We start from the raw sequence: 23,864 nt of genomic DNA, 5'->3' as shown, positions 1-23,864 counted from the left end.
AGCGAGGAGGCAGAGACATGTACTGGAAGGTAAGAAACTGGTTCCAGGCCACATCGCTTGTTCCTCTGACCCAGTATTTCTCAAACTTAACAAGGTAATAAAATCCCAGATCTCTTCTCATTTCTGCTGCATCAGAATCCCCAAGCAAGTCCTGGGAAACTGCTGTATTCTCACCTGAAACTAGCCCTTATGTCGAAGCTTTCAGAAATATGAACCAATAAATGTCCTTTATAATTTAAGAGAATTTGAGATCAGCCAGTCACTTGCCAATGAAAGCATCCTAACTGGTAGAAGCCAGCTAGATTTGTTTCTTTTTGGGTTTTCCCTCTTTCCTTTATAGAGAACTAAGCAACAGCTCTCAATGGGTTATGTTATTTACAGGCCTCTGATAAAGTTCAAAGGACAAGCTCAGGCTTTTCAAAACAACCTGGAAAAAAACAGGTTGAGAAATACATCTGCTAATCTCTCTTCCCTCCCACTGCTCCTCCCTCTGGCTCTCCTTTCTTTGATTAACGGGGCCCTAGATCTTTTCAAAAAGACTTCTCTAGAGGCATTCAGAATCACTCCTAAAAACTGGAAACCCAGACTCTCTCCAGGATGTACCTGAGCACTACAAACCACCGCATTCCTCTAAGTGATGGAAACAGCATTCCTATCATCGGTCTTGGGACCTACTCAGAACCTAAACTGGTAAATTTCTCTCTCTCTCTTTCTCTTTTATTTTAATGTTTTTGATACTTTCCTAGAGCATAATCTTTAATTCATTTTGAGTGGATTTCATTGACTTACTTTTTATAATAATGAGAGTAATCTCCAAGGACTACTATTTGGCATCCTGAGTACTGAGCCAGAGGTTAAAACTGTATCAGTTTATAATTTAAAATTATCTTGGATTAGAAGATGGGACATTTCTTCTTCCTTTGCTGAAATTTAGCTGAATGCGGATTATTAGAATGAACTGAGTTTACAACTTGTGGGGTTTTTAAACTTAGATTTGAGAATTTCCAGTTCAGTCTAACAAACATTTCGTAAAAACCTCCGAGGTATGAAGCACTAGACTAGAGAAGCTTAAATATGAAGAGAACAGTGTCTGTGCTATCTAGGGATTAAAAATCAAATAGAGGAAGCAGACTCTTTAATAGCTAATTGTAGAACAATGAAGTTAAGAGTAAATGCTCTCCTAGAACTATAACCATCTCTCTGAAAACACAGACAAGGGAATAGTTAAATTTGACCTTCAAGACTGAGTGGGTTTCCATTTAAACACAGTTTCTACTTATAAGAAAAATATCTTTCTGCTTTCCTCATTGTAATTCAAATTTAATGCTGATTACCAGAATAAACAGTGGTATGTGTAGAAATGCTAGCAGATTTGTGTGATTGCATAGGAATGACCTTTGGAAAGCTAACTGTGAGTTAGAAGGCAGAGGGGGAGAGCTGAGGCAGGACGTTTGGGGCAAAGGGGAAGTATAGAGGCACAAAGATAAATGATCTTTCTGGCAAAGGCCAAGCCCACAGTGGCTGGCACAAGGAATTAGTGGTGGAGGCAACAGCAGCTGGCTCTGGAAATGCAGGTTGAGACTAGATCATAAAGGACCTTGAATACCATGCCAAGGAGTTGGAACTTCACTCTGTATAAAAGGAGGAATTATGTGAAGTTTGGAAACAGAGGAAAAGCATCATGAGATCAGTGCTTCTGAAAGATAACTCTGGGGCAGCATAAAGAATGGAAGGCAGAAAAAAGAAAAATAAGCCAAGAGTAGTTAACTCTCATAGCACAATCCCACATTCCACTGCAACTGCCCAGTCCCCTTGTTTCTGATAATGCAAAGGAAAATCACTGTTGGAACAATTACAGGGGTCTGAGTCATTGGCCCCTTCCTCTTCTTACTTTGCCCATTGTCTGTCTATGACCTCATTCACAATCTTGGCTCCAACCACATCCATGCAGAGACACCTAAATCTCTATTTCCTTTTTTTTTTTTTTTGTTACATATCCCCATACAACTGTGGACTGGCTATATCAGAACCACTTGGAAATTTTAAAAAAAAAATACAGGTCCTTAGGCCTCACCTCTGGTCTCCTGAATCTGGATCTTTAGGTGCAGAGGCTGCATTTAACAAGCTCTTTGGATAATTCTGTTGGACAGACAGTATGTACCCTGTCTTCCACAGACACCTCTTACTCAATATGACAAAACTACACTATCCATTTCCCCTTCCCCCACCCCCCAAAATACTTCTCCTCCTAGTAAATAACACTACCATTCTGAGCCCTCCAAGCCAGAAGTCTGAGTATATTTCTTCATTCTGCCCTCTTCCTCATATCTCCCCTTGTCTACATTATATCCAAATGATCGCTGTTCAATTTATCTCAAAAATGGGTTTTCAATTCACACCCTCCTCTTTATCTCCTTTGTCACTGCCTTAGTTTAGGTTCTTAATTTATTGTTAAGCTATTCTTCCAATTTTGTCCCCTCCAATTAATGATCCAAACTGGGGCTGTCAGGATCTTCCTTGGACCCAAATCTGATCATGTCACTCCTGTGCTTAATTATTTCAATGGCTCTCTATCAATTATAGGGTAGGGTCCACATTCCTTACCTTGCACACTGAGCTTTCAAGGTTCAGTCAAGACCCATCTGTCCAGCAGAATCTACCACCACTCTTCCACCTTTCCCTCTGTGTGTAAAACATAACTGCCTAAGTTCCTTGAACAACTCTCCCATCTGCATGCTTGTGAACATGCTGCCTTCTACCTGGAACACCCTTTCTCTTGGTTTGTTCAGTTAGCCAACTTCTGCTCAACCTTCAAGACTCAGCCCAAGGACACCGCTCCTTAGAATCCCATCCCTCCAGCCACCACAACTTGCCCCTCTTGCATGTTCACATGGTCCCTTTTACTTGACTCTACTGTAGCTCTTATCACACTGTATTGTAATCCTTGTTTCTCTGTAATCTGCCCCACAAGACTGTGAAATTCATTATGAAAGAGAATGTCTTGTTCAGCTCTGTATTTCCAGGATAGTATCTAGTATGTAATGGGTATTCAGCTGATGCTTTCAAATTAATTAGTTTATAATAAGGGGATCTCTATGTTTGTGAGCATCAGAGGCTAGGGAGATGTAAATAGATACGATAATAACAGCTAACATTTTGGGGACACTTAACATGTGCCAGGAACTCCTTTAAGTGCTTCACATTACATGTATTTTCTAATTTAATCCTCAAGACATTATGAAAGATATACCATTTAACCCCATTTATAGATGATAAAACTTAAGTATAGAGAGATAAAAAATTGTCCCAAACTTATAATGCTAGAGAACAGAGCTTGGATTTGAACCAATGTACTTTGGGTCCAGATCCAATGTTGTTTTTTTTTTTTTTTGAAGATTTTATTTATTCATTTAACAGAGAGAAAGTGAGTGCACAAGCAGGGGGGGTGGCAAGCAGAGGGAGAGGGAGAAGCAGCCTCCCAGGGGAGCAGGAAACCCCAAGCAGGGCTCTCTCCCAGGACCCTGGCATCATGACCTGAGCTGAAGGCAGATGCTCAACTGACTGAGCCATCCAGATGCCCCCCAAATCCAATGTTCTAATCCCTATACTCTATTGCCTGTTGAGAATATATCTAATGTCAATGAAACTGTGTATTTCTAACTATGACTTTCTATGTGTATTTCTATTTATGAAAGAACCTAGGAATATACATCCTGAAAGTATGTAGAATGTGTGTGTGTGTGTGTGTGTGTATCCTGAAACTCAGTTAGGCTCAAAGTGCTGTGCCTAATAATAAGTACTATTAAGTACCTGCAATGTATCTAGTAATATTAAATGCTATAGGTTAGAGACATTCAAAATCAGTCATGTGTTATTTCCCCAAAAAAGAGTTATAATTCACTTCAGAAGATAAGACATACACCAATTAGACAATATGACAGAAGAATACTATGAGAAATGAAGATCACGCATACACCAACTACATTTGTGATCAGAAATATTACCAGTTGTAAAGTAATAAATGGAGTTATTGGGTATGTCTCACAAATCAGAAACTCTAATGTAAAGAAAAATATACCACATTTATCTGGAAGGTTTATTGGGCTGCAGAGGGAGATGAGGAGTGGGAAGAATGGAGTATCTCATATAAAGCAGATTCATGGCTTTCTATTCCAAGCTATGCAACTGATAACTCCTTTATCATCTTCCCAGGACTGATGAGGCATAGGCTAGAACTACCCGTGCCCAAGTCAGCCACCATGAAATAAAAGTCCTCAATTAGATTTAACTTCAGAATCAGAATCAAGGCAAAAATCTAATGCCAAAATTTAGTCTTCTCTACTTGGGTTGCCTGAGATTATTTTCAAATCTTCACTCCACAACAAGGGGTAGAAGGTGAATGCCAGGCTGAGGTAACTCTTTAACTGAAATTCATTTGTGTTTTGTGTATGTGGTCATGTCAGTCAGTATCTGTCCTGGGATCCTGTTCACTTTTTACACAGAAGTTAGAGAGCAGGAGAGTGCCAGGGAAAGATCTAGGCAAATCTTCAGGGGGAGAAGGATGGGAGCAGACATGAAAGGCCAAAGTAAGGAAGGCTAATAATACCTCCTCTGACCTCTGCCCTGTTTAGATTCCACCAGAGCATGTGGAGACAAGAACTGGGAAAGCAGGGGCGCCTGGGTGGCTCAGTCGTTAAGCATCTGCCTTCGGCTCAGGTCATGATCCCAGGGTCCTGGGATCGAGCCCCGCATCGGGCTCCCTGCTCAGCAGGAAGCCTGCTTCTCCCTCTCCCTCTGCCCCTGCTTGTGTTCCCTCTCTCACTGTGTCTCTCTCTGTCAAATAAATAAATAAAAATCTTTAAAAAAGAACTGGGAAAGCAACTTGGAGGAACAGTACTATGAAGTTGTGTGAGGGCCCCCAGCCCAGCTTCTTCTGGCTTTCAAAGATTTTTCTTTCTCTTAAGTGGGCCCAAATCTCTTATAAAGGTGTTTTATGCCTATGGACTCAGGGAATTTGAGATGGAACCAAGACTTAGTATCACCAAACACTCTGTGCATTACCCCACCTGATGATAACTAATGAAAACTAACACGTGCAAATTATCCAGGTGACTTTTTTCCTTTTGAAAGCTTCCCAGAATGTTTTCATACAGGGGTGCAATAGTCTATAATAGCTTCCCGACAGATTTCCCTACAGCTCCATCTGGGAATTTCTGACAGGTGACAGTTTGGGTCTTATTCCTTTTCTTCAGTTTTGATAGAAGTCAATTCTCTTTTTATGAACATCAGCCCATGGAGTTAATAGCCCATATTTATCAAAAACTGCAAGTAAAACTCAAAAATGTTACCAAATGTGCAAATGACACAAATCCAGGACCAATGGTAAATATTTTGGAAAATGGGCGATAATTTAGTTTGATAAATATTCATTGTGTGCCTACCATATGCAGGGCATTTTTCTAGGTAACACAGGGATTGAAACAATGGTCTAGAAACAAGGGATTTAAGTAGAGTGACGGAGGACAGAAAAAGAGACACATATAACTAAAATGTAAGGAAAAGCTCAAGTGCTTTAAGAGAGATGACACTGGTTCAAAGTTAAAGTAGTAATGAGCAAATCCAGTTATGCGGTAGATCAAGAAACATCAAGTTATGGGGAAGGAGTGGTCTAAGAAGTAAATTGGGGGTCATAAATGATCCAGTATTCCTTCCTGGGTGGTCCTCGTTGAGATTTCTGTAGCTGCAAGCAGTTTTTACAGTCTGGAGAGTGAGCCAAAGGCTTTGAATCTGGGGCAACAGAGAGGTGAAGTCCAAACCTTTGATGAGTACCAAGGGGGAGCCTGAAACATCAAGTCCATTCTGCCCCTGAGCTCAAAGGGGATGGAGAGCACAGGCTTAGGACTCCTTCTCAGGATTTTGCCATCCTTTAAATATCCCTTGCTTTCTCCTCAATGCCCATCGAATCCCCCTCCTCCTCTCAGCCCAAGGAACCTTGTTTCGCCTTGTTTTTATACCAGGCATGTTTATTACACAATGGGGACAGCAGGTTAAAGGAAAAGAATAATGCAATGACCCTTGTTAAAGCATGATAAGGGGAACTTTATTCACGGGCAAGTGCTGTTGTGAAAGGTCTAGGAACCACTGCGTTGGGATTTTGCAGGGGGTGGGGGGCAGAGAGGTTGAGCTCCCACTCTAAATACAGCATGGGCAAGTGAGAATTTATAGCCAAGGTCAGTGGATGGAAAATTACTGAGAGGAAACATCAGGGATAAGGGGGGATTCTTGCTAGCCAACTAGACATCGCCTGGGCGATGGTGGCAGATGAGGAACCTGATTAGACAGGGAGGGGGATCAGATATGGAGGGTGGGGGGTTGTTGCTAAACTGACTTATTAGGATTCTTGCTGAAGTTGGATGAGGCAAAGGCAAAAAATCTTTGTCAGAGGTGATGGTGGTTCTATAGCCTCTCTTTAAGAGAGACCAGGAACCAGGCAGGAAGCACAATTAAGTGTCCTGGGGAGCTAAGTCTATTTCTCCATTTTGTCCTGCTTTCCCATTCTGATAGCAGGCATGAGTGCAAGAATAAGCAGAACCAGAGATCCCACTGACCAGTCCAAGGATAGCAACTTTCTCCATTACAGCCGATTGTATGCATAAGCCAGAGTCCAGCATGGCCTGATTTTCTAACAGTTTTCAGAAAATATTATAAGTAATTATTAATTTCCAGTAATAGCAACTCATTTATAGTTTTGTAAAATGCTCTGTGGGCTAATATTCTGAAGGTCAAGAATTCAGTTGGTGTTTATTTTTACTATTAGTATAGTATATATCCTGAGTTCCTTCCAGTACCTGTGATCCCCTCACCCTCACACACCTGCCACAGAAGCCTTGGCTTTCAAAAATCAAACACAAAGAAATGACCTCTGCATTTTGTTTTATATATATATATATATATATATATATATATACACACACACATATATATATATAGCACTCCTTCCATATATATATGGAATATGGTGTATATATGCATACCATTGTATATATATATATAGCATATATATATATACCATATATAAATACATATATATATATTGCACCCCTTCCATATATATATATATATATATTGCACCCCATTCCTCTCCAGAAGCAATTAGTGCTGCACATCAACCTGCAAAAAAATGGTGTGAGGAGGGAGGGCAGTTGGGGGTAAAAAAAAATACCAGGGAGTAAAACATAGGTTTATTTTCAAAAATATTAACCTGCCCAAATTACAATGAATTAAAATGAGAAGAGACAACACATATAGATCAGGTGAGAAGGCTTCTACAAATAAATCAGGCAAAAAAGAACAAAGACTTGAATGCGGTTGATAGCTGTGAGGAAACTAATTTGGCTGGAGCCTAGGAAGGAAGTAACTTGGCTGAAGGCCACACATCATTGAGGGAAGCTCTACAAAGCTGGCAACCAATTGGATCTAGGCTAAGGAGAGCAGATGGTCGATCCAAGGCCAAAAATGAGGCTTTAGTCCCAAGTTCTTCAAATCTAAGGCTTTGAAACTTATTGAGTCACATACCTCTTATTTTTGATCTACCTCCTTTTCTTTTTTTTAACAGTTAAAATTTTGGAAGACAGGGGACTTAAGGAGGGACAAATACTTTTATAGTGAACATCTGTTAGCTATAAGATCCAAAATTAGAACATACCAAACCCCAGAAACTCTGTGTGTGCCTTTCTCAACCTGAAAGCCTTCCTCCCTCAAGAGGGGATTGCTCTTCTAACTTTATGGTGATGATTTTCTTGCTCTTTTCTAAGAGTTATACAACTCTAACATACATTTCTATACAATTATTGAACTTTATATGAATAGAAACACTGGATGCATTTTTTCTGCTTCTTTTTCTAAATATAATGTTGTAAAATTCACCCATGTTATTAATCATGGTCTTTGACCATTTTTATTACTCTGTGATTGCTTAATTATAAGAACATGCCGGTAACCATTTTACTGTTGATGGGCATTTGAATTGCTTCTAGTTTGGGACTTTGCAGACACTATTGCTCAAAGTCCTACATAGGTCTTATTGTACATATGTATGAGTTTCTCTAAGATATACACATAGGAGTGGGACTGTTCTCCCATCCAGTACAGTATCTTCAATTTTAGGACATGATGTCAATATAAATAATTTCCAAGGTATTCATATAATTTGCACTCCTTCCAACAATGTATGAGAGTACCCCTGCTCCACATTCTCACCAACACTTGGTGTCTTTTTAATTTATGCAGTTCTAGTAAGTGTGGAATAATCTCTTATTGTGGTTAAATTTCCATTTCCTTTACTCTAGATAAAATTGGCCAGTTTTTCATATTTTTATTAAACATTTTGATATCTTTTGCGAAGTGACTATGCCATCTGTGCATTTTTCTTTATTGGATTTCTCTTATCGATAGTGGATTTGTAAAAGATCTGGGATGAGTCCTCTGTCAGTTATATCTATGTGAAAATATCTCCTCCTATTTGTCTTTTTACACTTTTAATGGTGTCTTGATGAATGGAGTTTCTTGATTTTAACGTGGTCACGTTTATCACTCTTAATGTATCATTAGATTAGTACTTCTGTAGCTTAAGAAATCCTTCTTTACCCTAGTGTCTTAGGTTGGCCACTCTGGAGAACAGCCTCTGAGAACAAGATTTGCATGCAGGAGGCTTAGTGGGGAGTACTCCCAGGAATCAGACCTTTAGGGAAGTAAGAAAAGTAGGTTTGTTCAGTGTGGAGAATTGCACTGTGATCCAGGTGCTCATTAGTCCCACAGGGAGCTCTGGAATGGTGCTACAGAGTTGTGCTGAGTTGAGGTGAGGGAGCCAGGCTGTTATGCCCTGTATCATTCATAGAGGGGATCAGATGTGAGTAACCAGCAGCCAATACTGGTGGCAGCTGAGCAAATGAGTGCCTCTATCCTGTGGTACATCATGACAGCCACTACAGTTTACCCCTGGTGCCAACTGAACCTACTGGCTTTGTATTCTAAGTTCACCCCTGGGAAAACTCTTCCAGAATTTTGTTTGGTCTCTCTCCTGGTAAAGTTTTTAAACGGGTAGGTTAACAGGATGAAATAGCTCCTGCCACTAAAGCTATATTCAAGTTGCAACTTATCTCCCTCCTGGACTACCCATTCTAGATTTCTTTCACCCTTAACCAACATCTCTTCTGATCTAGATGGCTTATGAAATATTATAACCTAGATCCTCATCTCTCAAGTTGTCTGAGTCTCTGGTCCACTTATCCTTCTCAGATCATGGCTGCTACTCTTATCCATTAACTAGCAAAAGTGGGAAGGGGTATATCATTGGATGGCCTAGGTGCCCAATGTTTTCCTCCCTGGCTCATCATGTAACAGTGAAGGAACCCTATCTCCTCCTGGGATAAAGTCACTTACCCCTGACAGTATGGCAACATCTTTCTTCAAATACTGAACTCTTGAAATAAGGAGTCTGGGTTCCCCTGGGAACTAAGGCTAGGAACCAGGATCCACAGAGCCTCAAATTCAGGGATGAGAAGTACTCATTTTCTAAGTGAGTCAAAGGGAGTAATGCTAAGCTGAACCACTCCTACTGCGTTTTCAGACTTGTGTATTCGACTTATTGGGGACACAACACCATATAATGGATGTTGACCTAGGGTATGTGTTACATCCTGGAAGATGGCACCACATCCTCATAGGACTCTCCCCTTTCTTAAGTAGAGGAAGGGTGCTGTTGACTATTTTTGGAAACAAAATTCTTTATTTCACTGATATCATCCTTAATGGTGGAGTCAAAATTTTGCATTTAAGATTCTACTATCATATCATTTATTTAAGTCTCCAGATATGGTATTTTTTTTATCTTTCTGAGTTTTCCTTAAAGAATCTGAATTTTCTTAAAGAATCTGTCAGAATGTACATACAGTTCTCTTATGCTACATTTAAGAATTATAAAGAAGCATTTTTCTCACATCCACATTTCCAGCTAGTTCCTCCATATTGATTAGAATTAAGTCCAAAATAGTAATTCACCTCATTGCTGCTTCTGCCATCTGAGGGAAAATATTTTTAGCAAGCAAAGACTGTATCAGATATTCAGCTTTTAGAAAAGGCTCTTTAATGGTAGCTGAATAATAGAAGACTCACTGCTATAACTTGCTTCTGTGCCATGTCTTTATGAAATAAAGCATCATTCATATGTTACTTCAGGCTAAGGGTCAGTACCACGCTCCTAATTTAGTGTTTGTCTTTCTCATCTTCTTTATCCTAAATGCTCTCTCCTGTGTCTCTTGTCTTGGGTTGATCTTTGAAAATATAAGTATATACTTTAATATGCATTGTTTTGGGGTTTTCCCCTTGTATTAAACCTATTTGAGTTCTATACTTACATTTATCAATTCCAGATTCACAAAATCTCAGTGCTATTTCTGAGGTTATGTTTTACCATTTCATATGAAGCTTTATTTTTTTCATTAATACTATGTATATACCTGATAATGGAAGTAATATTTTTATTTTTTTCCCTTAAATTTCTGGATTCTACCCCAAGCCTCCTCTTCCAGTATACCTTTGTTGTCACACTTGCTGTCGTCCGTAACATCTCATTTTACAGGGTCTTTTGTGGGGCTTTTTGGCCTCAATTTCTATTCAAGCTCTATTAATCATGTTGTCAATTAAGAAACCAAAGAGGTATTTCTGACATTCCTGGAATGTGTGTCTCTTTTCCTAGCTATTTGATATTTGTGACTATGAATCCTATTTTCTAATAACATCTGTGTAGCCAATTTGTTCATTTTTCATATCCTCTTCTCAATAGTGATGACTTTCAACTGAAGTAGGGAAAGAAAATATAATTTATGCTTCTAGTGCTTTTTATTTCCAGCCCTGGACTATAAAGTCACTAGAAATGCAAGAGATTTCTTGTCTCACTCATTCTCAATAAATCAATTTCTATGGGCCAGAATTCACAGGTCTGTTGAGATTTGTCAAGCATTTGGTTAGAACACCGAAGATATAGAAGCAAGCACAAGTAGTTCTCAACATTTGTGAACAAGATCAGAATGGTCACCATCTGAATATGAGGTCAATTAAAATCTACAAATAAGATTAATCCTCTCCTCCACACACAACCTAAAAGATAATTTGCACATTTTATTCAGCGAGACTAGATGCTTGTCTTGATGGAAATATCCATCAAGGCTTCCATTCTCCTTAAGAAAAAATGTAACTAAAGTGAGACACACTCATGTGTATTTAAAATGTCATCATAACTAAAGAGCAGCAATTTATGTGCAATCTGAAGAATGGATAACTTATACTTCCAGTGTCAAGAGTTTGTCAGGTCTTTTGGTTCTGTCAATGTCCAGGGGAGATGTTATTCTTATGCTTCAGGTAAGTTAATAAAACAAAGATTTGGCTAACAAATTTGATAAAAATATACCTTGAAAATCTAACACGCCCCCCCAACACTCTTCTTTCCCAATTTATTGAGGAATAGTTGACATACAATAAACTGTACATATTTAAAGTATTCATTTTGGTTGAGTTTGACTCATATGTACACCCATGAAGCCATCACTATAATCAAGATGGTGAACATATCCATCACTGCAGAAGTTTCCTTGTGTTCTTTCGTAATCCCTGCCTCCATGCCCGTTCTGTCCCCCACCCCAGGTAATCACTGACCTGCATCTGGACTATACATTAGTTTCCATTTTCTGGCATTTTATATAAATGGAATCATAATATATTTTTCATCTGGCTTTTTTCACTTAGTATAATTGTCTTGATATTCACCCATGTGGCTATAGCAGTACTTCATGTATTTTTTACATTTACATTTACATAACAAAAAAGTTACAGTTTTTACATCTTTTTATTACTGAATGATATTCCATTCTGTGGATGTATCTCTGTTTTTCCAAAACTTTGATTTATAATGGAGTCTTCTTCAATGAACTTGTGCCTTCCTATAACATAGCTGTTATGAAATCTCTTGTCACTGGTAAAACTGATCAAGTTATGTTTCTGAGGCCACAAAGCTAGGGCAGACTTGGTATGCAAGGAGTCCCCCACTGAGGGTGTGAAGGAAACTCTCTGTGAGGTCAGTGTCCTCAGCCTTCAGACATCATCTTCCAATCACAACAGCATGTAATTGGGAATTTGTCATTTTTGTTGCAAAACAATGTCTATGTGCAGAGTATCCTGATGAATAATGATTAAAGGAGGGGTGCCTGGGGGTGCCTGGGTGGCTCAGTTGCTTAAACGACTGCCTTCAGCTCAGGTCATGATCCTGGGGTCCCAGGATCGAGTCCCGCACCGGGCTCCCTGCTCAGCAGGGAGTCTGCTTCTCCCTCTGACCCTCCCCCCTCTCATGTGCTCTCTCTCTCTTGTTCTCTCTCTCTCAAATAAATAAATAAAATCTTTAAAAAAAAAAAAAAAGTAAAGGAGGGGTGCCTGGGTGGTTCAGTTGGTTAAGCATCTGCCTTCAGCTCAGGTCATGATCCCAGGGTCCTAGGATCAAGCCCCACATCGGGCTCCCTGCTCCGCGGGAAGCCTGCTTCTCCCTCTCCCACTCCCCCTGCTTGTGTTCCCTCTCTCGCTGTGTCTCTCTCTGTCAAATAAATAAATAAAATCTTTTAAAAAATTAAAAACATAAAAATAAAAGAATGATTAAGGAAAGATCCACTTCTTCTCTTCCCTACAACAACCCCTTTGCCATTTCAGACCCCTAAGGGGACCTGTGCGAAGTCAGTGAAGATCGCCATTGATTCAGGGTACCGGCACATTGACGGGGCCTACATCTACCAGAATGAGCACGAAGTGGGGGAGGCCATCAGGGAGAAGATAGCAGAAGGAAAGGTGCGGAGGGAGGATATTTTCTACTGTGGAAAGGTAAGATCATCCCTTCACCCTCCAACTCCTTATATTAATAATGGATCTTATATCACTTTGTTAAAGAATGTTGGGCTCACCAAGAGTTCTCACCAAGCGAGTTCTCAACTCCCAAATTCCTCATTCTTGCCCAGAATTCAGGGACTGATTAATTAGCCTGTTGAAAGTTAGGGCAAAGCTCCTTCTTCATACATGGGCATTGATTTAAGACAATATGGGAAGTTCATATGACCTCACTGATATGAGGAATTCTTAATCTCAGGAAACAAACTGAGGGTTGCTGGAGTGGGGGGTGGGGTGGGAGGGATGGGGTGACTGGGTGATGGACACTGGGGAGGGTATGTGATCTGGTAAGCGCTGTGAATTGTGCAAGACTGTTGAATCTCAGATCTGTACCTCTGAAACAAATAATGCAATATATGTTAAGAAAGAAAAAAAGAAGAAGAAGAATGTAGCAGGAGGGGAAGAATGAAGGGGGGGAAATCGGAGGGGGAGAAGAACCATGAGAGACGATGGACTCTGAAAAACAAACTGAGGGTTCTAGAGGGGAGGGGGGTGGGAGGATGGGTTAGCCTGGTGATGGGTATTGAGGAGGGCACGTTCTGCATGGAGCACTGGGTGTTATGCACAAACAATGAATCATGGAACACTATATCTAAAACTAATGATGTAATGTATGGGGATTAACATAACAATAAAAAAATTAAAAAAAAAAAAGACAATATGGGAAGAGCCAAATCTACAAAGCAGAAAAATTGGGGAGTAGAGGCAAGAGAGGGTGGATGGAGGTGGTTCATATTACATAAGCATTTGCCAAAGCTTTCTTTAAAAGGGCAGCCTTCTTTTTTTTTTCTATGCCTATTTGTCCACAGATCGCTAATTTTTTTATTGAGCTGCAGTTCACATACCATAAAATTCATCAGTTTAAATCAGTGGCTTTTCATGTATCCACAAAGTGGCACAACCATCACTACCACCTAATTCCAGAATATTTCCATCACTCCAATTTTTCCCATTTTTCCTTCTCTCCCCCCACCCCCATCACTGGCAACTACTGATCTGCTTTCTGTCTTTATAGTTTTTTATTTTGGACATTTCAGAAAAATCGAATCATATGACATGTGGCCTTTTGTATCTAGCTCCTTTCACTTAGTATAACATTTTCTTGGTTCATTAATGTTATAGCATATATGAGAATTTCATTTCTTTTTTTATGGCCAAATAATACTCTATTGTGTGGATATATGACATTTTGTTTATATCTCTACTTTTGAGCATATGAAATTTCCAACATTAGAAATCACTATCCACTAAAGAGCAATCAGAAAGATAAAGCATCATGATTAAAATGCAAGCCAGTGGAAATACAGGATGCATATTTATAGACAGCTTTGCAGAAATAAAGCTGTACAACTTTGGAAAACATGTAATACAATTCTCCTGAGTGTTCTAAAAGAGACCAAGATACTGTTTCTGACTTCATTCACTCCCCCAGGCACCCCCCTCCTCCCAGCTCCCCACTCAGGCTCCTTGCCAAGCTCCCTAGGAGTTTGTGGTTCCCCAGGTCTCCAGCCACTTATGGATTATGATTCCAAGGGGCCACATATAACCACTACCCCAAAATATCAGCCTGAAGATTTTTACTTTATTATAGCTTTACAATTTTTATTCCTTAAGATTTTATTATTACAGTCTCTCCTTAGAGTAAACACCAAACCTTAACCTGGTGCTCCCAAAATGTTTCTGGTGAAGAATAATCTTGAACTCAGATCCTGAGAACGTAGGCCAAAGCAGCCTGCCTGAAGCGAGAAATATTTTTAAAGATTTATGTCTTATCCTAAAATTTTTTCAGACTTTTACATTTCCCCCCCATAATATATTCTCATTTGTTTCATTTTGTTTCAATGTAAAAATTGGGTTTTTAAGTTACCACGAAGAAAAACAAACCAAAAAACTTTTCTTATCTCCCCTGGTAAACAGTTAACACTGTTGCAATATCTATCATATTGGAAAAATGGAACCAAATTAAGTCATCTATTTCATAAAGTTGCTATGAGTTAACATTTACAAAGCACTTAAACATAGTACCTGGCACAGAGCCAGGACTATATGTGTTTGTTGAATAAAAATAAATTAAAATGTATAAAACAGAATTTTCAGCTAGATGGGATGGCAGCAATAACACACCAAAGGGTCCCACAGTAATGACAAAAACACATTTTTCCACACTCTTTCCACATTGTTGTCTATTCTTTTTGAATTTAAGGCAAGAAAAAAAATTATTGTCCAACATAGAGAAAAATCAAATTTTACCAATTTTGCTTGCCCTTGTGACAAAAAGGGTACAGAAATGTAAACTTTTTCCCCAAAAACACTTTGAACAAATTTGATGCTCCAAGAAGATGTATTAACTTATCCCAAAGTTCTGAGGATCCTTCAGTACCCTATGCTTTAGAGACCTTGAGGGTACACATGCTCTAGTCCGACAACCTAAGCCTTAATTTTTCATTACCTAACACTTTACAGATTGAGTAATTTCATTTTCTTTCTGTTTTTTTTTTTTGTTAAGCCAAGTTTATTTTATTTTTTCCAGCTTCATTGAGGTATAATTGACATATAACATTTTGTAAACTTAAGGTGTGCACCATGTTGATTTGATACACTTATGGATTGCAAAATGATCACCACCATAGTGTTAGCTAACACCTCCATCATATCACATAATTACCATTTCCTTTTTGTGGTGAGGACATTTAAGATCTATTCTCTTAGCAACTTTCAAATATATGATATAGTAGTGTTAACTATAATCACCATGTTTTATATTAGATCCCCAGAATTTATTCATCTTATCACTGAAAGTTTGTACTGTTTGACCATCTCCCCATTTTCATCTGTGGATAGCTGTCAAATTATTGACCTTTATTGGAGAGGACCAGACTGTGTCTTCCACACCACTATTTTGGTGACATTACCAGTTTAGCCAGATAGCCAGTAATTTCTTAGTAAAAACTGACAGAATTTCCCTGGGGTCTGAGTAGGACCAAATGAGAACAAAGGAACAGAAAATCTAAACATTTGCAATAATTTAAAGTTTCACCAACTTCTGCACCCCCTGTCACAAGGTGAAGGATCCAGTGAATTCACTCCCACAACCATATTTCTTGTTCCACTAACGCACATCTTTTATCAGAGTGTCATGAAAATAAAGCACTAAGCCCAACCAGCTAGTCAGATACATGTTCCCTATCTACACAATGAGGAGAAGTGAAAGTGCTGAGGGTCAGTTCAGAAGTTATCAGGGAGCAGGGCAAAACTTTGTCACCGACCTAGGTACTCTGTGCTTCAAGTGGATCTGCAAGTCTCTGGTACTATTTTTGGATAAAGTATACTCCAGGTGTCAAGAGTTATATGAGCTCATCCTATACCCAGATGACACTGCAGCATAAAGATATTTTTGTAAAATGAAATGAGTGAATAATGTATATGAGTGCTTTGTTAAGAATAAAGGGCTTCATTATTATAAAAAAAAAAAAAAGTGTAGATGTTAGTTAACTATCACCTTTTTATTCTTTCAGCTGTGGGCTACAAGGCATGACCCAGAGATGGTCCGTCCAACCCTGGAGAAGACACTTAATACCCTTCAGCTAGATTATGTGGATCTTTACATCATTGAAATACCCATGGCTTTCAAGGTCAGTTCAGATGCCTAAAGGTTAGGTCTCTGCTCTTTGTCAACCATGAGCCTGTAGCTGTGCATGTGAAGCTATGAAGCTAGTTTATTACTTATCACCATAGAGTGTTAAGGTGTTTTGTTGCTATAAATCAGATAGTACTGACCAACCCCAACAAATGTCTATAAAGATTATGTGTAACAGACTCAGGCCTGGAACCCTAGCTTCTTGATTCATAATCCAATGCACCTGCTATTATGTCTGGTCTTTACAATTATAGTTGTCTCTCCATCAAACCGCCATGTAGTTCCCTACCTGTACTCTACATTTTAGTTACCTGGCATTCAGACAAACCCTTCTTCCTGTTCACACAGTCATGAAAATGTCCCTGCAGAACATAATGCAACATAATATATACAACTGAAAACTTACTCACCCTCCACCTCCTCCAAAAAGAAATAACCCAAAGAATAGTCGGGTTTTTGGAGCCAGATCCAAGATCAGGGCATCTATGTGATATCTATTCCTCTAGTTCAAATTCACTCCTTCTTTGAACTTTCTCAGTCTATGGACTTGTTAATTTAACCACCCACAACACACCTGTATATACACTGCTAAAGAACAGTCACTGTTTTAAAATTTCATTGAGGGTAGGAGAGACTGAAAAATAAAATTGGCCACTTGTCCACAAGGTAAATCAGATCCCGCTGCTAGTCATGAAGAACAAAGACTCTGCCATTGTACAGTGGCCAGAATTCTTTTATGCAGCCAACCTGGCTTCCCCTGTTCTGTTCTCTGGAAACACTTTCCTTGTTGGCTCTCCTCTGTGGTCACATCCAAGATGGACTTTGGGAAAGATTGCCCTTTTGCCTCCTACTTCATGTAGATATAGGTTTGGGGGCTTCACAATGGCCTTGGTAATCATAGGCTTTTATGGTCAGATTGAGATTTCATGGATAAGGCAATATCCCTTAAAATGTAATAGGCTTTCAGTAAATTCACGTTCAGTCAGGTCCATGAATGAGTAATTAAAACTAGAAATCTAATAGGGTCACATTTCCTATATCTAACCTGTGGCCTATGGTTTCTGTCTCTTAGTAAAGAACTTCCTTGTTTTACTCATCTGCTCCATCTTCAGCTTACTGACCTCCATCTGACTTGAAATAATATCAAACAGGCAGGCACAGCTAATGTGTTCCTTGTACCCAGTCTGCATCTCATTGGATGGTGCACCTTTGTCCAGTAGGGCATCTGTGGTCTGAGATCTTGTCTTCAGACACAACCAGAATTCTCCTAAAGTCCAATATTACTTCCTTCTAGGATTTTTACCTTCTTGCCTTGGCTATCACTAACTTTTCTATCTCCAGAAGGCTTAGATCTGAACTTCTGTCATCTTGGATGACATCCAAAAGTACAGAGTACCCATTTTAGCAAAATAGCATCTTATCTCTCATCTTACAAGCGCAGTAGCAACAAACACATCTTTCTTCAAGACCTACCTGATGACTGCAAAAATGGCCAACAAATTCTAATACCCGGTGGTTTTCTACTAAGTCCCCTAAAGCTCCAACATTAGTAGGCCCATTTGTCTGAGTCTCAAGACAGAACAAAGCAAAAATTCTATGCTATTCTATTCTATGCTATTGCAGACCAAGGATTGCCAATTCTCAGCTGGAGGCAGGATACTTCTCACTGTCCACAATCCCATATTGACCTAACCAATTTCCCATTTTTGACCCATTACTCGCCATACCCCAACATCTTTGTATTAGTCAGAACTTGTTATAAATGGCAGAAATCCAACTCAAATTGTTGTTAGCTAGAAAGGGAGTTAAGAATTCCAAGGGCTATCTAATTCAGGCACAGCTGGATCCAGAAGGTCAAACAATGAAACTGGCCCTTTATCTCTGTTTTGGTTGGCTTCCTTCTCAAAAATCCTTCTCTATATGATGGCAAAATGGCCATTGACATGCCAAGCCTACACTGTCAACACAACATGAGAATTCAAAGAGAGACCATGTATTAAACCTCTGGAGAAATACTGACTAGCCTTCCTTTGGTCTTGTACCTATTCCCGACTAATCTTTGCTCAGGGCCAAATGGGTGACTGACTGACATCTATGACCAAGAATAAGAGCTGGGTCAGCCCACCCAAACAACATGGAAAGAGCTCCTCCAGAGGAGACAGCATAGGTATGATAGAAAACAAAATAACAGATTTCTACTGTAATTGATTAGAGGCCACTAAGCATAGTGGTAAGGAGCATGGGCTCCAGAGGCAAGCTGCCTAGTTTGAGTCCCAGCTGTGTCACATACAAGCCAGATGACCTGGTCAGGTTATTACCTGATCTCTTTCCATATCACCTAAACATGGTGCAGTGGAAAAAGTCTGTATGGGCTTTGGAGTCACACAGAAGAGGAACTGACTTTCAGCTTTATTGCTTACTAGCAATAGTCACTTTGATCTTTCTTTTCTTTTCTTTTTCTTTTTTTTTTTTGGTTCTTTCTGGACTTCAATTTCATGATCAGTAAAATGGAGACAATAGCAACTACCTTGTTGTGAGGACTCATAAAATTACATATGTGACATTACTGGCACAGTCTAACATTTTATAGATAATAAATGAAAGATAATATTCTGAAATGTTTAGGTGGAAGGGAACCTTAGTAATAAGATATCCCAATAACCTAATTTCACAGAAGAGAAAGTTGAGGACCCAAACAAGGAAGTAACTCACTCAGATTTAAATTCCATTAGAATGGGACCAGATGGTGGGTTCCCAGATGCCAACCCCCATACTTGTCCTCCCAAATCTAGCAATCCCAATACCCTGTAAACTATAGTGATTTTTTATATTTCAGGTTCTTGGGAGTTATAACCTCAGCCCTCATCCTCACACAACTAACTTCACTCGTGTTCCAATGGTAGATTTCTAAGCTAAGTCTTAAAGATTTGGAAAGAGCCTATATCTAAAAGTGAGAAAATGAAATTTACTTCTCTGTGACTGACCAATGATTTGTAAAATCTTTTTGGGAAAGGTAAACAGAGAATTTCCACTCCTATTCTTGGGTGGAATCAAGGCTCAAGGATGCAGAGAGACAGTAAAACTTTTAACGGTGAGAAATGACACACTCTAATGACATTACTTCACACATGAACCTATAATTCCTATAATTGAGAAATCAATCTTTGAAGCCAAAATATCACATGCTTTTTGAATCTCATGATTTTTTTTAACAAGAAATCTTTCTTGCTAAAATATTTTAGCACTGAAATATTTTTTTAAATGTCAAGTTAACAAGCAGACACAATTTTAGAACAACAAAATACAAAAAATCACAATAAAACATCTTTAAGGAATTTTTTAAAAGATTTATTTATTTGAGAGAGACAGAGAGCATGAGTTGTGGGGGGGAACAGAGGGGGAAGGAGAGAGAATCTCAAGCAGACTCCATGTGGAACTGGACTCGGGGCTCCATCCCAGGACCCTGTGATCATGACCTGAGCTGAAACCAAGAGTCTGACATTTGACCGATTCCACCACCCAAGCGCCCCACAATAAGACATTTTTAAAAGATGAATGAAGTTACTGCTGAGCAGGAATGAGAGTCAATAGCATGGGTTTCTAGAGGGTTGGATTATTTTTCTAGCAAGGTATTACAGTAAGGAGCAGGAATAGAGGACAAAGACAATGGGTTTATCAGAATGAATGGATTAGTAAAGTAGACACAGCAGAAGCTTAAGGGAGGCATCATAGAAATATTTAACATGGGTGCAGACTTGATAAGGACTTAATTAAAATCTGGAGAAGTAAAAATTATTTAACAGAGTTCATAATGGAGGCATAAAGGCACTTCAGAACAGAAGTAAAACTAGGAAATACAAAAGGTAAGAAATATAGAGAAAGACTGGAGTGAAAATGTGGGTCATAAGTGTTGAGAAGGTCAAAGAGCTTAGAAATCAGAGATAGAAAGGGTAATTAACATGAATGATTATGGGGCATTGAGGAGAAAGGAGCCCTTTTCCTGTTCTCAGTGAGATAGGAGGAATTGAGAAGAAATTGTTTGCACTAAAAAGGACAATGGAGAAAATATTATCACCAGGAAGAAGTTTCATTCAAGTGAGATGACAGAAGGAAAAATTTTTTAAATTTTTAAGAGTATAAGTGATTTTGTCCAGTTGCTTAATTTTCAACAAAGAATTCCTATTATCAAGGCCTACAGACTTCCATCCTGTCATCCAAATCTAAAAGACACTTTGTCCCCATATTATTTGATCTCTTTCAATACAGGTGACTACTACCTTTTTCTTTAAACATTTTCAGCTCATGGTTCTATGATATCACCCTCTCAAGATCTTTGACAGCTTCTTCCCTGTCAACCTCCAAATGTCATAATGCCCAGTACTCTATCCTCAATATTGTCTTACTGGGCCGCACCTTCTCTAAATGTGATCAGTTGCATGGATTGAATACCACTTTATATGCTGAGGACTCCCAAATTTGTCTGCAGTCAAGCTCTCCGAGCCTCTCTCAGACTTCTCTGTTAATTGCCTCCTCACATACCCAGTGAATGTCTAATTGCCATTTCAGTCTCAAAATATTCAAAACAAAACTCTTGATGGCTAGCCTAAACTCAGGGAATGATCACCACCAGCCAACCAAGGAGCCTAGAAATCATCTTTATTTCTCTCTATCCCGCCATCTCCAAGCCCGTAACAGATGGGTCCCATTTTTAGATATAGTGAGAAAGGAAAAATCTGAAAACCAATGGTCAGTCTTAGTTGGAAAAGGATCACCCAAAAACTAGGTTTGATACTGAAACAATTTGTGAAGTAGAAAAACAGATGCTAAACTCCTGGAGGGCTGGAAAGGGAAAGAAGAGAACCACAGAGCAGATTAGTCAGAACTAAGAAGTAATGTGCTGAGTTTTCCCTTATACTTAGGAAGTGTTCCATTCATTAGCTACACTTTTCTTAGCTGGAGAACTTCCTCTCACCCTTAATGATGATCTTTGGTTTCTTATCAGAGTAAGAAATTTGCTGTTCTCAACTTTGGCAAGGGTTAGGGTTAGGTCAAAACACTGAACCTAAAAGTCCTAATTCTCAACTTCTACTGTTTATTTATGAGTGATTTTGTTATTGTTAGAGTGGCTGGTGATGAGGGTGGCAAAGAATTGTGCAAAGAGTAGAGCAATAAACAGGACAGTGTTTATTCAATCTCCAATGGAGGAGAGGGGCCAGATATCCAGAGAAGTGTCAGCCCCGAGTTTCTGTTAGGCTGGGCCTTTTAAGGGGTTTTGAAGGATGTGAGAGGGTTATAGCTGTACCCATGGGTGGGGGTGGGAGGGTGGGGAGGGGGTCAACTCTTGGCCAGGTAGAACAAGAGATGGCAGGTTTTTCAAGGGGCTCTGTCCAGGGCTCTTCCAGGATGTGGGTTGTGGTCAGGCTAGAGAAGAATATGTTTTGTAGTTGGGGTCTACTTTCCAAAAATGACCTAGAAAAACAGAGTTAGGGCAAAGTACAGACACCTGTGAGTTTTGTGTCTAAGTATGGCTGGGGTCAGGGTGGGGGGCTGTTGAACAGATTCCTTTCATTATGACAGAACTTCATGGTTTAAGAACAATAATAATCTGTCAATAAATAAAGGAAAATGAATGCCAGGATGAGATAATGAAATTAATGTGTCATATTTATTATATGTAAATATATAAATAATTAAAATTGAATTGCTTTCCCAGGGCCAGGATATATGGCATAATGACAACTCAAATTCCATAATTTTAATTCCCAGATATAAATAAAATAAGTTATGTTCATTTTCTTTTGTAGCCTGGAGATGAAATCTATCCTAAAGATGAGAATGGCAAATGGTTATATCACAAGTCAAATCTGTGTGCCACTTGGGAGGTAAGTTTAAATGGGCCTCTTTTCTTGAAGACTGTATTTTTAAACTGTTTTTCCTGTTCAGTTTATGGAAAGATGCGGCCTTTACTCCTAATGGAAAGGTATTTCGAAACAGGTATTTTTAACCATAACCAAAGATGTGTAAAATTCCGACTTCTCTGCACTGAAAAATTCTTGATTTTGTTTTGATGGAAAAGAAGAATGCCAAAGGAGAAAGAAGTGTAGAAAGAAAAAGAAAGGAAATAAATTCTAATGTAACTGTAAATAAAAATATATAAATGTGACAAATTCACAAATTTTTGAAGTTTCTCAAATTGAATTTATAAAAATCATTAATATGATGTTTAAAAGAAACAAAATGATACGTGAAAAACTGAAACAATAATTCTGGTTCCAATTTTGAGCAAGCTGTTGGCTCCTTCCCCAAGATCATAAGATTAGGAAAGTGATGGGGAAGTAATGAGAAAACCTGTATGGATTCATGTTGGGGGTGAGGGGTACAGATATTTTGAACTGGTTTCTTTATGAGGTAATATGGCCGCTTTTACCTAGAGTAGAAGGCAGCCTAATAAGTTATAAGAGGATAACATAGGAGAGGACCTTAGAGTTCTTTTGGCTTTTTCTTCTCTCCTGCTATAGCCTTGGAACAAATATTGTCTGCTCCACACATGCAGAAATGTAAGACTCATGTTCAGATGTCTTCAGGAATCAAATCAGAGTAGCACTGAAATCCTGCACTTGTGAGAGGCTGAGAAAAACATGAGTTACTATCTGACCTCTGGCAGTTGTTTCCCTCCCTCTCCCATTCCAAACTCCAAAGGCTGGGAAATTACATTCTAACAAGTACCTCTTTCTAATGGACATCCCCCTTGTAGTTATAGCTGATTATCTGAATTGTGGAGTTGTTTTGAGGGGTGAGGAAGCATTGATTGGGTTTTCTGATGCCTGGGGCTCTCCACCCAAGAGACCATACACTCATTCCTGACCTCATTGTAGATGACTAGGTTTGGAGTCTGGGGTTCCTTTCCAAGGGACTGCCCTATAGCATAGCCTGTATCCCCAGGGAAAAAAATGTGTTCACAGCCCCAAATTACAAGGCATTTATTTTACAAAGAAACATCATATCTTAATTAGAGATCCAAGCATAAACAGAATAGAGGACCAAGAATTTTTAACTTTTTTAGCCAATTAATATATTCAAGGAGATAAGGTGTTAGTGATATGAAACAAGAACAAGAGTACATTATTTAAAAAACAAGCAAAAATAATAATTAGAAAAATGTAAAACAGTGAAATCAATGGGATAAAAATAGAATGGAAATAGACAAAGAAAAACTATCAGACTGAAAGATCAGGATGAGCAA

General features: G+C 38.9%; 1 protein-coding gene across 2 annotated transcripts in view; it reads left to right on the top strand.

Moving 5' to 3' along the window:
- The first annotated feature begins 507 nt into the window (after window positions 1-507).
- AKR1D1 (aldo-keto reductase family 1 member D1) overlaps window positions 508-23,864 on the top strand; it is a 42,959-nt gene continuing 19,602 nt past the window's right edge. The window contains exons 1-4 of one of the 2 annotated variants that reach the window (XM_032401165.1): window positions 508-690; window positions 12,754-12,921; window positions 16,500-16,616; window positions 22,426-22,503. In XM_032401165.1, coding sequence (XP_032257056.1) covers window positions 598-690; window positions 12,754-12,921; window positions 16,500-16,616; window positions 22,426-22,503 — 456 coding nt within the window. In that variant the 5' untranslated portion in view covers window positions 508-597. The remainder of the gene's footprint in view (window positions 691-12,753; window positions 12,922-16,499; window positions 16,617-22,425; window positions 22,504-23,864) is intronic. The other variant, XM_032401166.1, reaches the window with a different exon arrangement.

This window comes from Phoca vitulina, unplaced genomic scaffold (genome assembly GCF_004348235.1).
Source record: "Phoca vitulina isolate PV1807 unplaced genomic scaffold, GSC_HSeal_1.0 scaffold4, whole genome shotgun sequence".
NCBI classification, from domain to species: domain Eukaryota; kingdom Metazoa; phylum Chordata; class Mammalia; order Carnivora; family Phocidae; genus Phoca; species Phoca vitulina.
Note: the sequence above shows the minus strand (reverse complement) of the source record. Positions and strands in the feature narration are given on the sequence as shown.